This window comes from Crocuta crocuta, unplaced genomic scaffold (genome assembly GCF_008692635.1).
Source record: "Crocuta crocuta isolate KB4526 unplaced genomic scaffold, BGI_CrCroc_1.0 scaffold434, whole genome shotgun sequence".
Lineage (NCBI taxonomy): Eukaryota > Metazoa > Chordata > Mammalia > Carnivora > Hyaenidae > Crocuta > Crocuta crocuta.
In genome coordinates, this window is record NW_027530498.1 from 384,917 (window position 1) to 403,091 (window position 18,175).

The 18,175-nt window shown below is 39.5% G+C and overlaps 1 protein-coding gene across 1 annotated transcript; it reads right to left on the bottom strand.

The window, feature by feature from the left end:
• Window positions 1-5,486: 5,486 nt before the first annotated feature.
• On the bottom strand, window positions 5,487-17,793 carry LOC144233696 (uncharacterized). The gene is given in 3 exon segments (XM_077766704.1): window positions 5,487-7,528; window positions 11,479-11,628; window positions 17,730-17,793. Coding segments are annotated over 3 exon segments (2,256 nt in total).
• Between the last annotated feature and the right edge of the window lie 382 nt (window positions 17,794-18,175).

Consider the following 18,175-nt stretch of genomic DNA (forward strand, 5'->3'; position numbering starts at 1 on the left):
AAATACAAAAGAGTCTTTATTACAAGCTTGAGCAGGGGCTCGTCTGCCTACCGGTGTCGTGGCAGCAAGATGAAGCGAAGAACAATAGCGAACAGGGTTTTTAAGGAGTAAGGGATGGGGGTGTTACAGTACATGTAGCATCAGCACATAAGCACCAATTACAATTACAGCTTTGACCATTCAGTATCTGTGAGGTGTTCATTACTTTTGGTGGGACCCAATCATGACTCTTGAGAATCCTTTGAAAATGACCAATTATGAGGTGAGTTCAAAGGGCCCTCGTGGGGTTCAGACAAGCGGTGAGAAATTGGCTAGTTTGTATCTGCAGTTCCCAGCCTTGACTCAGACCATAGGAATGTTTCTTTTTTTTCTTTTTGATTAGCTGAACTGAGGGCGGTCCGAGGATGGCTTTAGCCTTGAACAGTCTGAGGCTTTTCCTGGGACTGGGACTGGGGCCACGTGCAGCCCGAGGTTTCTCTTAATGGAGGACTTAATTTTTGGCTCTTCATTCCCCCCTTCTTTTGTGTATTTGAAGGCCCAATCATGGGTCTTCGGTCGGGGTCCCAATCATTAGGGTGGCGATACTGCAACCTAAGTATTCTGGGTTGTATTGCCCCCAGACGTTCTTGCATGAAGGCAAGCAATCTATTTAAATGATAAAATCTCAGATGAACACTGTTAAAGATTTGATGAGAGTTCAGTATGATACAATTGACAAAGAAATTCAGTTATTTTTGTGACATATAACATTTTAAGTAATCAGAATATTACGTGATAACNAAAAAGAGTAGGGAGCTTCACGGACTTAGGCACCCAGGCTCGCCTATTCGCATAGTTTTATTGTGGACTTTCATGAATATTCCTGACAGATAGTAACTGATAGTCTTCCATACTTGTAGCATCTTCCTTTGGCTTTGATAACCTGTTAATGCTGGTATGACAGAATGTTTTTATAATCTCCCTTCTCTACACTCCCTGGAAATGATTAGGGAGATTTCCAATACTCTGTCATTAAATATGTCTATGAATTACCCATGAATTCATCTACCACAGGACATTTGCTTGTTGGGAGTTTATCACATTTTGAATCCACTTAGTAGTTGTAGATCAGTTGGCTTTCTTCTTTTCCTTTTAAATTTTGTAATGCCTATTCTTGAGAGACAGAGAGAGAGAGAGCACGAACAAGAGAGGGGCCGAGAAAGAGGGAGACACAGAATCCCAAGCAGGCTCCAGTCTCTGAGCTGTCAGCATAACTTCCGATGTGGAGCTCGGGCTCACAGAGTGTAAGATCATGACCTGAGCGAAAGTCTGGCACTTAACCGACTGAGCCATCCAGTCACCCCTAGATTGAACTTTTAATAGTGTCTTAATGGCAGAAACCTAGCCAAATATCTGCCCTCAGACTTTGCACGGAAAACCTACAGATTTGAGTGAATTCCTGTATTCTTAAGGTCTCCAAAATATCCCAAGGTTCTTTAACCTATTAGGAAATAAAGTTCTTGACTCGTTTGGTAAGGTTGCCAGGGACCCTGTGAGCAAGGTATCCTGCTCATGCTTTCAAGGGGGCATTACTGGGCCTTTGAAGTCAATCAGAGATCCTTAGAACTGTCTCCTCATCCTGAACCTATTCAGCACTTTCTCAGCTATGAAACTCTAGTCAAAGCCTTGGTTAACTAACAGTGTTTCCAACTGCATCTTGTCATAAGGAGAAAAGCTTATTGAGAGTATGCATATACATATATTTGCAAACATAGGAGACCAGTCACTGAGAGTTTCTGAAATCTGGAAGAACCAGGTACGGAGAAAAGATAAATGTTTCCATTTCTCTACCAAGTTATATTCTGTGAAATTACTGCAAGTCAGTTAACCTAAGAGGAAAAGTTTCTGAAATGTGTAAAGAAGAAAACATTTTTCTGAAGATTTTTCTTTAAGTTCCAATTAGGTAACATACAGTGTAACATTAGATTCATGTGGACAATATGCCGATGCAACAATTCCGTAGAGCAGCCAGGTCTCAACTCACGAGAGACCTCATTATTTCTATTTACATATTTAACCCCTCTACCTACCCATCTCCACTCTGGTAACTGTCAGTTTGCTATCTATAGCTAAGTATCTTTTTCTTGGTTTGCCTCAACCTTTTTTTTTTTCTTTCCCATTGTTCATTTGTTTCCTTTCTGGAATTTCACATATGAGTGAAATGATATGCAATTTGTCTTTCTCTGACTTATTTCACTTAGCAAAATGCTCTTTAGCACCATCCACTCACTGAAATGTCAAGGTTTCATACGTCTTTATGGCCTATTAACATTCCATGGTATATCTGTGCATCTATATACATACATACCAAATCTTCTTTATTTAATCAGGAGTCAGTGAACATTTGTGCTGGACTCTTTGAAACAGAAAAGTTCACTACCTCTCACTTTTGAACTTCTGCTCCAACAAATCTGGGCTATGGACAGAACCGGAGCACAAGACTCTCTTCATCACGGGGCTGACTGAAGGCAGAAGTTCCTCACAGCAGTGCATCAGCTGTCCTGAAAGGTCACCTATCTACACCGGATCTAACTGTCATTGGAGTTCCATCCTGGGATATTAGAGCGTGGGGACAACCACAGCACTCATCCTGCTGACCCTGCCTATTACAGTGTCCAGAAGTCTCCTTCATCTCCAAAATCTACTCTGCCACCCTGCCATGTGACATTGTACACCTATGCCCAAAATGTCTGCATCATCTAAAATTCCTTCTCCATCCACCGCCTCTGGTCTTGGCCTGGGCAAACCAGTAATCTTTGTCAACGAACAGCCTCTGGGCCTCAGTAAGACAAAGGAATTCAGTGAAATCATGAAGATAAAGGAGGACATCCCCAATCTTCAAAACCCACCACATTTGCCAATTCCTGATCTCCATGACATTTATTCATCCGATGACACCACCAAGAGCTGCCTATGACCCGGGGTGACTAAAGGGAGCCACCTCGAGTTACCTCCTTTCGTTGGAAAGAGTCCTTCACATTTTCCTTTCATAGGTCTTTCTAAGGATGATGGCATCGTCATGTTTTACTTAGATTCCCATCCCACATCCCAGCGCTACACGTCTGAATACCCATTGGCCTTACATGTCTCTCGTCTCAACTAAGCAGTTAGTGAGGACACTCTCACCACAACACAGGCACAGACCAATGTTTGTGATGCTTCTGTAGCTGGAACCAAAAAGGAAGAAACACAGAATTGGAGATACAGAGACAACTCAGAAATAAAACAAATAGAAGTGACTTTTCTACATACAGTCTCAGTTGTGCAACCTGGGACAGGGGTCTTTCTCCACATGAGGATGTCATATGCTAATTCTTTACCTTGTATATTTTATATGTCTTACCTGGGGCTACAAGATAACTACTACTGGAATTTGTTTCTCCTACTTATGGGGTGTCTGTTACACACATGTGTACATACATAGCATGTGCATGTTCACTTCATACACACAACAAAACAATACCTCCACACCCCTTATGAGTGGGGGCACATACCTGGATTAGCTGCCATGGTGGCATGCTTTAGAGTCCCTGGATATGTCTGGACTGGGCCATTCAAACTAAAACAGATTTAATCAAGCTCTGTGCCTTCTGTAAGGGACCCAGAAGGGAAAGCATTGGGAGAAAGGAGACCTGGTGGCTCACAAGGGCAGATTAAAAAGGTTTTATCAGAAGTCGCATTATCTTGTGACTCTGTAGGGTGTTGTCTAGGGAACGTACTAGTGAGAGGGGCTGGTATCAGTCAAGACCCTGTAAAATGCCTGTCTAGGAGCACCGGGGGGCTCAGTAGGTTAAGCTGATTGTTCTTGATCTCATAGTTCATGGGTCCAAAGTCTGTGTTGGGTTGTGTGCTGGCAGCAGAGCCTGCTTGAGATTCTCTCTCCCCCACTGCCCCTCCCATACTTATGTTCTCTCTCTCTCTGTGTGTCTCTCTCTCTGTCAGAATAACGAAATAAACTTAAAAATATACTGGCTGTGAAAAATAAATTCCAAATAGCAGTTTCATGGAGTACTTTAGCCAGAAGTTCACCAGTACCCATATAGAATCACTAATATATCCATCATAATATCACCATATTCACAAAGAGGAGAAAGTGGTAGAATAGATAAACCAGGGGGGAAAAGATGACACATAATGTAAATCCTAAGGCTGCTGAGAAAATGGATTACTAGGTATGTTATGCCATTGCGTTAGTACATAAGTGACAGATTCCATCAGTTACCTACAAGCTTAAAGACGATAGGTGAACATCGCTGGTGGGAATCACACTTCATTCATCACACATCCCTGTTAACACATAAAACCATCATGTTTATTAATTAAAATATATTAAGTTTACACAGACTAATTTATGCATTTCAAATCCACCCAACTCAACAAGTCCTTGTTCAATATACAGAATACAAACGTTAAAAAGACCATTCATGTGCTGACATAATGATGTGGGAGTAGTCTTTCCATAAATTTGAGGCCTGAGGTAATTCTTGAGACATGTGCATGTACAATTGTATGCCATTCGTGGGAAGAGGTAGCTATCCTCTTTCTGGTGTCTGTGAGGACGTCTTCATGGCAGCTGTAACAACTCATATGCCCTCTTGCTATTATGAAGATCTACCAGTACTTCACTGGACTGCCACCTCTTTTTTCTTTAAGACCATATCATGAAACATTTTATTTCTAATATTGAGGAAGATTTTAGTTTTAATAAATGGAGAAGCATGGTGTTCTGAAGACCTATTCATGATAACTTGCATCAATCTTATAACCACAAAGAGTATCTCCATTTAGACTTTCTTCACATGTTGTACATCATATCGTCCTTTATCTTCCGTGGAAAATTAGATACGCACGACTCCTGCCTAATGAAGAAGGGCATGTCTTATCTTTGATGCAACAGCAATCAGCCAATGGTTTCACATACCCGCTGGGAATAAATGAATAATCTGCAGTGACTTGAGAGGAGAAATACATTAATATTTGCTACTCACTAATCCCAAACAGGGTCAATGTAAAAAAAAGAAAGAAAGAAAGAAAGAAAGCACATTATGAAATTAATTATACCTACTCAAAAACACATCCACTATATCTTTGGAACGAGAATAGCACCTATGTTTTCTAAGTGTTTAACTTTCTCCTATTCCCTACAAGTATTTTGATATAGTGTCTGAAGAGAGTGACTGATGTACTGCTATCTACTTGATTTCTGTAACATTATTGACCTTTGATGTTCAATTTAATACTTTGGTCAGTCTATCTTTCCAGTTACTTTCATAAATACATTCTCTGGTGTTTGCTAAAGGGTATTGTAAAATGATGGTCTTTCCTCATTCATTACATTTCTAGGGCTTGTATCAAGGGTGCATTTCATGATATTGAGCAAAGATGGAATTCTAGGCAAAGGGGAGGCCACTGTCTTTCCGTTTCACAGTTTTGCTCCTATGTGATAACTAGAATGTTGAGTAAGTTGTGACTTTCAGGGGAAGCCTGCCACATTGTTTACATTTGTATGGTTACTCTCTTATAGGAATTCTCTGGTGTCCAGTAAGGGCTGAGGGTCACGTACAGGCACTGACATTCTTTTTACATTTTCAAGGTTTCTCTCTTGTGTGAATTCTGTGATGTCTGGTAAGGTTTGAGTGCTGGTTAAAGGCCTTGCCACATTCTTGACATTTGTAAGGTTTCTCTCCTGTATGAATTCTGAGGTGTCCAGTAAGGTTTGCGTGCTGGCTAAAGGCCTTGCCACATTTCTGACATTTGTAAGGTTTTTCTCCAGTATGGATTCTGAGATGTCGAGTAAGGCCTGAGTGCTCGCAAAAGGCCTTGCCACATTTCTTACATTGGTAAGGTTTTTCTCCAGTATGTATTCTGAGATGTCGAGTAAGGCCTGAGTGCTCACGAAAGGCCTTGCCACATTTCTGACATTTGTAAGGTTTCTCTCCTGTATGAATTCTGAGGTGTCCAGTAAGGTTTGCGTGCTGGCTAAAGGCCTTGCCACATTTCTGACATTTGTAAGGTTTTTCTCCAGTATGGATTCTGAGATGTCGAGTAAGGTTTGCATACTGGCTAAAGGCCTTGCCACATTCTTTACATTTGTAAGGTTTTTCTCCAGTATGGATTCTGAGATGTCGAGTAAGGTTTGCATACTGGCTAAAGGCCTTGCCACATTCTTTACATTTGTAAGGTTTTTCTCCAGTATGGATTCTGAGGTGCCGAGTAAGGCCTGAGTGCTTGCAAAAGGCCTTGCCACATTTCTTACATTGGTAAGGTTTCTCTCCAGTGTGGATTCTGAGGTGCTTGGTAAAGTTTGAGGGTTGGGCATAGTACTTGCCACATTCCTTACATTGGTAAGGTTTCTCTCCAGTCTGGATGCTGTGATGTCTAGTGAGATAGGAGTGCCTGTTAAAGGCCTTGCCACATTGTTGACATTTGGCAAGTCTCCCTCTAATGTGGATTTGCCCATGTCTGTTTAGTGATGAGCAGTCCTTAAAGGTTTTGCCACATTCTTCACATGTGTATAGTTTGTCTCCAGCACGCGCTCGCTGAGGTTGAGATAGTGTTGAGCGCCAATCAAAGACGGTGCCACAGTCCTTAAAAGTGTACCCTTTCTCTCCAGGACCAATCGTCTTCTGTGTATTTAGTCTTTGTGACTGACTAACCGTGTTTCCAGATTTATTACATGTGTACGCGTTTTTTCCCACACAAATTGTCTGATGATCGCCAGCACTGGAGGTCAGCTTCAGAGCTTTCCCTCGTTCGTTATATTTACAAGGATTCTCTTTCAGATGCGTACTCGTCTGTGTAATATGTTTAGATCTTTGAGACAAGACTCCCTCATCTTTATTCCATTCAAAATGGCTTTCTGGCAAAGGAGTATGCAGACATTTGTTAACGTTTGAGCCCTGGTTCAATTTCTCCTCAGATCCACTATAAACAGCAATTCGATGTCCATTCCGAATCGTCTGGTAATTTTCTAGGGCTGACTTTGTGACGCACCCCTCGAATCGATTCCACTTAACACTTTCTTCTTCAGTTTTCAATCTATGATGTTCAGAATCATTTGACTGAAAGGTCAATCCAATCCTATTTTCAACTTGGTTCAAATTCTTATTTTCAACATGAATGAGGTCACTTTCCAGATTTTTCAGATTTTCTTTTGACAAATATTTATGTTTGAATATTTGATTTGAGGTTTTGGTTACTGAAACACACAGCTTGATAGAAGTAGCTAACTTAAAAGGGGAGGTTTTGCCCAATACTTGATATTTTTCACTATGTGGGGCAGTGAGATTCTTCTTATGGGCAGATGTCTCCATTTGGATATGTCCTTCCTGATATGTTTCATGCCCTTCACTCTCCCCATTGTTGTCCCAGTCTATCATTAAGTGTAAGTCATTCTCAAGGCCACTATGTTCCCCCACTGACACTGTTTGGAGAGAAGGTTCTAAGGACGGCTGTGGCAGGAGACTCTGGGTGCATTGTGAAGATAAAACTGAAAAATAAAAATACCAAATAACAGGAAAGTAAAATTATCCCACTTACTACTCGCAGATGAATATACTGAAGATCTCTATTATACAGCCTTAAAATCATTCAGATAAAGTCAGGTAAATGGTTCTTCCGTTAACACAAAACTTGCACACAGCACATACAGCCAAATAGATAATTTTGTAGCATTGTCATGCTACAGTGCAAATCATTTTCCTATACCTCAAATAATCAGTAACACACAAGCCCAAAATTACCACCGAAGGAAACTTAAACATTAAACTAAAATTAGCAAAGTAGGATACAGAAAAAGTAAGACCACATTAACCATAGGAAGCATTGGCTTTCAGAAAAGATCAACACTGATAGACCTATCAATCAAGTAAGAATGAAAGAGAAGAGACCAACTTTACTTACAGCAGTGAAGCGAAAGCAGACTTCACTGATACCATTGAAGTATAATTATACCTGATACCATTGAAAGAAAAATGAGTATGAGGCAACAATGGCTAATTATATGTCCACATATTGTTACCAATAGATGAGAATGAATTCAAAAAACGATATAACCACCTATACTCCATCATGAAAAAAGGATCACTACTGCCAACAACTAAGTAGATTGAAAGGGGAATTTATCCAAAACATGGAAAGAGCCTAAGTGTCCATCCACTGATGAATGGGTCAGGAAGATGTGGTTTATCTATACGATGGAATACTACATGGCATTGAGGAAGAATGAAATCTGGCCATGTGTAGCAACATGGATGGAACTTGAGGGTGTTATGCTGAGCGAAATAAGTCAGGCAGAGAAGGACAGCTACCATATGTTTGCACGTATAGGAGGATTAGGAGGAACTTAATGGAGGACTGTGGGGGAGAAGAAGGGGGAAAATAGTGGGGCAGAGGGAGGGAGGCAAACCATGAAAGACTCTTGAATGCTGAGAACAAACTGAGGACTGATGGGGTGGGGTGGAGGGGAAGGGGTTGATGGGCTGGAGGAGGGCACTTATTGGGATGGGCACTGGGTGTTATATGGAAACCAACTTGACAATAAAGTATTTAAAAAAAAAAGAAAGAAAGGCTAATTTAAAAATAAACAAAAAAAAATCCAAGAAACGAAAATCCCAAACTAACTCCAAAGAAGGGAAAGTCCTATGTCTCATAAATTCACTGGATAACTCCAACAAACGTTGTATGAGAAAGTACTGTAAATCTCCTCAACTATTTCCAAGAGGTGAAGATAAGGGAAAACATGAAAATACTCTTTGTCATACCAGAAAGGAAAATATGAAAATCATCTCTGTGATACCAGCATTATCAGGTTACAAAATCAACTGTAATGAAGGCTACAGACTCCTAACAAAGTATCTCTGTTCACAGATCACAGGATCTATACAAAACTCTCATGAATCCTTACTTTTATTTTGTATTATTTTGGTCAATGCTTGTATTATTTCTGCTAAATTTTTTACTACTTTTGATTTTCCTAATTTTAATGGTATAAATACTTCAGATAAGGAAAACATGAAATAAATAACATTACACCAAAAGGAACTAGAAAAGAAGACAACTGAAATTTAGTAGAGGAAGAAATAATAAAGCAACATCTGCAATTATTTTATTTAGAAAGAAAAGTGAGAAATAAATAAAATAGAGATCAGACATAACATTGAAAGTAATGCCCAGTTTAACGAGAAGAATAACAAAATTGGCAGTGCTTCAACTACATATACAATGATATACTAACAAGTCAAATAAGTAGGAGAGAAATCCACTGGGGTGCTTGGGTGGTTCACTTGGTTAAGCATCTGATTTTGGATCAGATCTTGATCTCAGCATTAGTGAGTTTGAGCCCTGCATCGGGCTCTGTGTTCACAACTCAGGGACTGGCCTTTGCTTTGGATTCTGTGTCTCCCTCTCTCTCTCTGACCCTTCCCTGCTCATATTCTGTCTCTCTCTCACACAGAAGGGAATAAACAAATAAAAAAATATTTCCACTTAATTCCTAAAAAAGCACAAGTTACTAACACTGAAGTATGACTCTTGAGCCCAAGAATTCAGGAATCTTCTTATACCTATAAGAAAAATAAAAGTTGAATTCAAAGTAAAAAGTCTCTCAGCACAAAAAAGCCCAAGATCACATGCATTCTTTGGTTAATACAGAAATGTAAAAAAATAATAACTAAAGACAATCTTTTCAAAATCCTACAAATAGTGGAAGAGTAGAAACATTCAGAACTATCCTGTGAGGATATTACTCTGACTCCAAGCAGGATAAACACAATATAAATTAAAGAAGTCTGACTTGTCTGATAGAAGTCTTGTCACTCTGGCTTTCTTTTGACATCCAGTTGCATGGTATGTGTTTTTCCATTTCCCCACGATTGCCAATCTTCAGGTGTCTTTATGTCTACATAAGTCTCTTAGAGGAAGCAAATCGTTTTGTTGTTGTTGTTGCTGTGTTGTTGTTTGTTTTTACCATTTTGATACTCCTGGATCTGGATGTCTGTTTCCTTCCAGGATTATGGAAGATTTCTCCTATTATTCTTGAAATAAATGTTCTGTTCCCTGTCCTCTCCCTTTCTCTCCTGACCTCCATAATAAAATTATTATTACATTTCATGGAGACTCTGAGTTCCCCAAGTGAATCCTATTGCATTATTCTTCTCTTGTCTTTTGCTTAGATTCATTATTTTTCCCTTCTAAGTGTCAAAGTCGTTGCTCTCTAATTCCAGCCTGCTGTTCATTGCTAAGCCTGTTTCCAATCTTCCAATTTTTTGAGAGAGATACAGAGAGTGAAAGCAGAAGAGAGGTAGAGAAAGAGGGAGAGAAAATCTCTATCAGGCTAGAGGCAGTCACTACAAAGATCAAGATGGGGCTCCATCTCCCAAACTGTGACATCATGACCTGAGCCAAATTCAAGAATTGGATGCTTAATCGACTGACCCACCCAGGTGTCCCTCAATCTCGTTCATTGCATTGTTCACCTCTGTTTGATTCTTTTTTAATTGTTTTAGCTCCCTGGTACAGTGATCACTATTATTTTCTCAACCCAGAAGTATCCTTATGAGTGTTGCCTAAATTCTCCATCAAGTGTGTTACTAATAACTGTTTCACTTAAATTTCTCTTCATGGCCATATCTTTTTCTTTGACGTTGTAGGAATTCTGCCATCTTGGCATTGTGTCTAAGGTTCTGCCTTTCTCTGTATGTTGAAAAGACAATTATGTCTCCTGCTAGATCATTTAAGCCAGTGGCCTGCAGATGTACTCTGTGACTGCTATGAACAGTGTAGGATCCCTGGCCTGAATATGTAAGTCATAACTAGATGAGCTGTGGTCTGCTTGTGACTCCAGACCTGATATCAACTCCACCAGAAATGAGGCCCTGCAAAACTGTGTGGTCAGGAAATGTGGTGTAGGCAGCAGCTTGTGCTGGTCTCACGGGGCAGGGGCAGACCTTGCTGGGGCTGAGGCAAGCTTGATAGACAAAGGCACTACAAACTGAGCAAAGTGAGGTGGGGGCTTGGAGTAAGCAAGACAGATATCCAGTGTCCCTACTGAGCTACTTCCCTCAGGGGGCTCTATGTTCATACCAAGGGGCAGGGGAGAGAAGGAGCTCCAGCTGGGTCTTTAGTTCCTCAACAAGCACCTCAGTGAATGTTGCCTGACAGGGAAGTGCTTCTAGTGTAGTGAATTATCTCCCGCCCTGTGTGTTCCACTCATTCTTCAGATGACTTTGCCACATTGACTAACCTCACGTTGTTTTCCTCCCTTCTTTCCAGAAGCAGCACACTGCCCTCTTGGCTCTATCCCAGCCAAGCCTGATGATCTTTAAAACTCAGACAGGCTTTACAACAGGCTAGCTGCCAGAGCTTTTCATTTTCCAAGCCAATGGTTTTGGCGAAACTTTCTCCTTAAGCATTCCCATGTGTGCTCCTGTCTCACGTGACCTTCTCCTTGACCATGGCTCTCTGTCCTCTGCAGCACTGCAATCCCTTTCTCCATAAACCTGTCTTTAAACTTTCTGTCCTCTTCAGTGTGAGTGGCCTTTTCTTTCCCAGAAGTTGGGGACTTGGCTCTGTCAGGGTTCAGGACCATTTCTGGGATTTTTAGAACGATTTGTCAATTATCCAGACGTATTCATGAGAACTGAGGAGTCTAGAGTTCTGCCATTCCGCTGCCATTTTTCTCCCCTCTGAATACCCCATATATGTAAAACTCATCCATAGTTTACATTTTTGGAGAATACAAACAAAACACATAAAAATTAGTTGTGTTTCTGTACAAAAAATGCTTACACTTTAACATAATGATAGAAGTCAAACCTACTTTAAGACTATAAAATATTGTGCAGGAATTGAAGGAAGAAACAAATGGAAAGATATCCATGTTCTTGCACTGGAATACTTAATCTGTGAGCTATCAGTAGTGCTCAAAGTGCTCTACAGATTTAATAAATCTCTATCAAAATCCAATGCCATTTTTGGCAGGTATATCAACATCCATCTAAACATTCATATGGGTTTCACAGGGTAATATATACCCAGAATAATGCCAGAAATGAAGGGCACCTTGGTGGCAAACACTTCCTAATTTAAAGCATACTACAAAGCATAGTTATCAGCATTAAATCCTTGAGACATAAAGACAGGCATAGAAGAATGGACAACTGATGCCGAGCTAGATGTGTACTTCTCCAAGGTTAATGTGTATGACAATGAACTGAAGTCTAATTAAATTCAGATTCTGACTTGGATTTCAGGCAGATGTCTGAGTTCCCATATTTCTCTCAAGTTGCAAGTGATGCTAACATAGTCGTCTCAAAGACACACTTTTAAATTCTAAAACGAAACAAAACAGAGGAAAAAAACAAAGGAAAGAAAAGAAAAACAAGAACTCATGAGGACTTTGAAGTTAAAGATTATTGCGGAAATTACAACTTGTAACCTCAGGAACAATAGCAACTGTTCTTGAACATTTACTACACACTATACATCGTTCTAACACTTTTCCTTAAATCCCCCCAAAATTCCACAGTGACCGATGAGAACATTAGAATGGATTTTCATCTTAACAGAATACTTTGGGAAAACTGTAGTAATAGTGCAGCTCGAGTTTTAGTCCTAGATTATCTGACTTCGAATTCTTCAATTGGAACACATAGACCACTATACGGAGGAAACCATAAATACAGTTCAGAGCACGTTTTGAAGTGAAGAAAGTAATATAAACATGACTAAAACACAGAACTCATCGACCAAAAGAGAGGACTAAGGATACAATACAAAATAAGAAAATTGAAACTCGAATAAAAAAATAATTGTTACAGAATTGAACTGTTTTGGTCATTGAAACCAAGAAATCTCTTCAGGGGCTTAAAACATATAGATCTATTTGAGGTGGAAGCTTTTTGTGTCGTCCAAACGCACCACAGAGACAACACTCACTTTGATACAACGACGTAGCTATTGTTTGTGAATCCCCTAGGATTTTCAAAGGTTTTGTCTCATTGATCTTTCCTGCTGAATTATAGTTAACATATTTAAGACAGTTGAGTATATATGATGTATATTTATATTTTTTCCTAGAACAACAGAGAACTGATAAGGAACAGTACATCTGTGACATGAGTATAGAACCAAATGGAAACTTTCAGCAGCAAGGCTTGATTGATTTACAGTTTCCACTTTCTACACTAGTAACTCCAACAAACGTAAGAGAGAGCCTTCATTCTTTAAAGAGACTGAAAACAACATGACAGGACATCTGAAGTTTGATTGGAGGCTAAGTGAAAGGAAACGCAGCTCTACAACCTACCCTCAGTCCTTCTATTTGAGAAATTCTATTCTGCTGCCCTTATCTAAATGCTGGAGAACTCAGGAGTGGGGAGGCAAGATGGCGGAGAAGTAGGGAGCTCCGTGCATGGCAAAGAAAACAATCATAAAACTAATAGGCAACCGACAGAATGGGAAAAGATAGTTGCAAAGGACCTATCAGATAAACAGGCTAGTATCCAAAATCTATAAGGAACTCACCAAACACCACACCTGAAAAACAAACAATCCAGTGAAGAAACGGGCAGAAGATATGAACAGACACTTCTCCAAAGAGGACATCCAGATGGCCAACAGACACATGAAACGATGCTCAGCGTCCCTCCTCATCAGGGAAATGCAAATCAAAACAAATCAAAACCACACTGAGATACCACCTCACGCCAGTCAGAGTGGCTAAAATGAGCAAATCAGAACTGTAGATGCTGGTGAGGATGTGGAGAAATGGGCACCCTCCTATACTGTTGGTGGGAATGTAAACTGGTACAGCCCCTCTGGAAAACAGTGTGGAGGTTCCTCAGGAAACTAACAATAGAACTCCCCTATGACCCAGCAATAGCACTGCTAGGAATTTACCCAAGGGATCCAGGAGTGCTGATGCATAGGGGCACATGTACCTCAATGTTCACAACAGCACTCTCAACAATGGCCAAAACATGAAAAGAACCTAAGTGTCCACCAATGGACGAATGGGTCAAGAAGATGTGGTATATTTATACAATGGAATACTACACGGCAATGAGAAAGAATGAAATCTGGCCATTTGCAGCAACACGGATGGAACTAGAGGGTGTTATGCTGAGCGAAATAAGTCAGGCTGAGAAGGACAATACCTAAGCCATAGGTGGCTTAGGAGGAACTTAACAGAGGACCACGTGGGAGAAGAAGGGGGAAAATAGTGGGGGAGAGGGAGGGAGGCAAACCATGAGAGACTGTTGAATGTTGAGAACAAACTGAGGGCTGTTGGGGGTGGGGAAGAGGGGAAGCGGGGTGATGGGCATGGGGAAGGGCATTGTTGGGATGAGCACTGGATGTTACATGGAAACTAACTTGACAATAAGCTATTTAAGACAAAAAAAACAAATGCTGGAGAGCTCAGAAAAAAAAATAAAAATAAAAACAACATGAGATGTAGAAGTGAATTTCCAGGTTAAATGAGGTGACTTATGCCCATCTTTCAGTACATCCACCCAAGGTATTTTTTTAAATAGTTTATTGTCAAGTTGGTTTCCATATAACACCCAGTGCTCATCCCCACAAGTGCCCTCCTCTTTGCCCATCACTCCCCATTCTCTCCCCCTACCTCCATCAGCCCTTAGTTAATGTTACATGGGAAAACTATTAAACTATCGTGCAGGGATCTTGCAGGGAGCACAGAGCAAATGAAGTGCAGAGACCTGTAATGGTTCACAGTGGTGTCAGGTGCCTAGCATTCCTGAAAGGACATATAACAACTGCTGGGAAATACATGTCCAGAGCAGTAAGGACGTACATCGCAAGGAAAAACAAATGTGGTAAATCCCAACCTCAGTATTATAAGTAGAATATTAAGCATAAATAAACAATATCTTCCTGATAGCAAGAAACTTTGCTTAAAGATAGTACATTGGAATTTCCTAAGAACTATACATAAAAGAAGATGATAAAATTGGAAAAAACAAAACCAAACCATATTTTTATAACCAATGAAACAAGTAGCAAGTCAATACAGTGTATAGAATAGTCTATAAAAGGAAGGACCATGTCACTGTATTAATAGTGTTATTTTTCATTCTCAAGATACACCATTTCAATATCCTACTGCATTGATAACAATCTTAGTGTGTCTGTGTATTACACACACACATATATTTGTACACAAGTATAAAATATAAATACATGTATATAGGGAAGCTTTTCTTTTTTAGCTCGTGAGACATAAAAACACTCATCATGGGGGAATGACATCATAAAGCTGGTGACATAGGTAGTCCCTACTTCAGTACTTCTCAGAATCAGCTTTCTTGGCAACTATTCCCATTGGACATTGCTGGGAAAATCTCAATAACCCAAAATAACCAGTACAGAAAAATGAATTCTTCTCCTTCCATGAAACACCAATGTGAAATGTGAGTAGAACATGGTACCCTACTTGATTTTATTGGTTTCTACAAGTGACAGACATTCTCTTTCCACTCGGGTCCAAATGGGTCTAAGGACAGCCTAGGCCATGAAACAACATAGGGACATCTAGCCTAAAACCTGGGTANAGGTGCCCCTAACACGTCATTTTAATAGCCTACCACTGACAGAAAAAGCAGTCAATTACAATATACTTGATATTTTATAGGGGTGTTTTAGGGTATTCCTACCATCAAAGAAGCTCAAAAAAAGAAAATATTAAGGACATCAAAAGGAAGAGTAAATACATTTACACTACCGTACTATGCGTACATCTGCCTATAAGTTGGACTCACACAGTTCAAACCCATGTTGTACAAGAGTCAAATGTACTTTGTATTCCTGTCTGTTTACCTGCAACCTTGAATAATAATGGGGCAGGCTAAGGTTGGATTAGGATGCCACTTCTCTCATTATAAGTCAGAGTTAACATATTAAAATGCATTCAGGCTTATTAATGGATATATATTTATTTCAAATGTACCCTAAACAAAACTGATACTACTGATACTACTCTTATATGTCACTCACAAAAAGCATCCCTGTGTAGTCTTCCTTCATATGTAGTACCGAACAGTGTCTAATCTTCCAAGGAATAGTCGGTAAGCATGAATTTTCTCTCATAAAAGAGCCCCTCATATCTGTAAGACAACAACAATCAAATCATTTCTCATGACATAAGCAATAAAGCCATAGAAGGAGAAGATTTATGAGTAAAAGTAATAATATGTACCATGAAAAAAAAAACAACAACCCCTTATATATGGTCCACAGAAACAGAGAATAATTATCCTTCTTCAGACATCCATTCCCCCTTTCAGGCATCTTAAAAATACAGTTCACCATTCAATAACATGGGTCTAAACAGTGTGTGTCCACTTATACACAGATTTTTTAAAAATGTAAATCCAATGAGCTACTATAAATCTGGATTCATTATAGTTTCCTTAACCTTTTGTTTTCTCAAGCTTACTTAATCATGACAATACCACTTATAATACAGACAACAAACAAAGAATGGGATGGTTGATTGGTAATGTTCTAGGTAAGGCTTCAGGTCAACAACAGGCTGTTTCCATGGAAAAGCAGGTAAGGTTTTAAGTTCTGGGGATTCAAGAGATGCCCACATATTTTCAATGGTGGAGGGGTTAGTGCCCCTTACACTTACACTCATGTAAGTGATCTCGGGGTTTCAACTTTGGATTTTCCTCTAAATAACCACTCCGATTTAGAATCATGTCTGAAAAGTGGTATTGACCTACTGCTTCCTGCTGTGAATGCTCTGATTTTGTTTAGATTTGCCTTTTCATTCTATAGTTTGCCAAATGTCAATATTTTACAAGATTTTTCTAATTTTTTTAATGTTTTATTTATTTCTAGGAGAGAGAGAGAGACAGCGTGAGCAGGGGAAGGTCAGAGAGAGAGGGAGTCACAGACTCTGAAACAGGCTCCAGGCTCTGAGCTGGCAGTCAGCACAGAGCCCGATGCAGGGCTCGAACCCGCGAACCGCCAGATCATGACCTAAGCGAAAGTTGGACGCTTAACCGACTAAGCCACGCAGGCGCCCCAATATTTTACAAGTTTTTAATCCTTTATTAAAGACTGTTTTTTACTGAAGTGTACATTAAAACCAAAAGTCCTTCCTCCTTTATTACATTTCTAGAGTTTCTATCCATTGTGTTTCCTTCATCTTCAGTAAAGGCTCAGTTCCAGTTAAAGATTTGCCAGTATTCTTGACATCTGTAAGTTATCTCCTCAGGATGTATTATCTCATCATGAATAGTCTTGCTTACAAACTAAATGCTTCATCACATCCATTGCATTTATAGGGTTTCATTCACTATGCTCTGCCTGATGTTCAGAAAGTTTGTAGTTGGGCTTAACTTTGCCACACACAAACACACGTGTTCATTATAGTTTATATATGTGTGTGTGTTGATATTTATATTTAAATATATTTATTTAGCCTTCTCCCCAGTATATATCTCCTTAGGTCGATAAGTCTTGAGTGGTAGTTAAAGACTTTGTCTCATTGTATAAATTTGTTAGATTTCTTCCCATTATGAAATCTCTGCTGTTGAGTGAGTTTTGAAGACAAATAAAAGCTATCCCAGAGTTACTACATTCTTAAATTTTCTCTCCAGTCAGGATACTATAATGTATAAAAAGATTTGAGCTTACATACAAGACTTTCCCACATTTCTTACTTTTATCCTGGCTCTCTGGAGATGGAGTTCTCTCATGTTTATCAGGATTTGATCCTTGATTCATGTTTATCACACACTCATTGCCTTGGTAACTTCTGTCTCCACTATAAACACCTCAGTAATTATGGAAGCTAGAGTCCTCAACTAAAGGCCTTCCTAAGAACACAGCACATAAATACTTGCTCCAAATTAAGTATTGTATTGTAACCATTAAACAGTAGTGTTTGGATAAAACCTTTCTGTGTTCATCAAAATTAGAGATTTTAGAACAGGGGAATTATGTGTTGGTGGAAGCATAATGAACCTTACACACAGCACTTCTGAAATCAATCACAGTTTGAATTTTTATCTTCCTTTTCAAATCTCTCATTTGCAGAATTGTGTCACTGAATGGTTAATCCAATTTTATATTTAAAATACTTTCAGTGATTATTTTCAATTTGGAC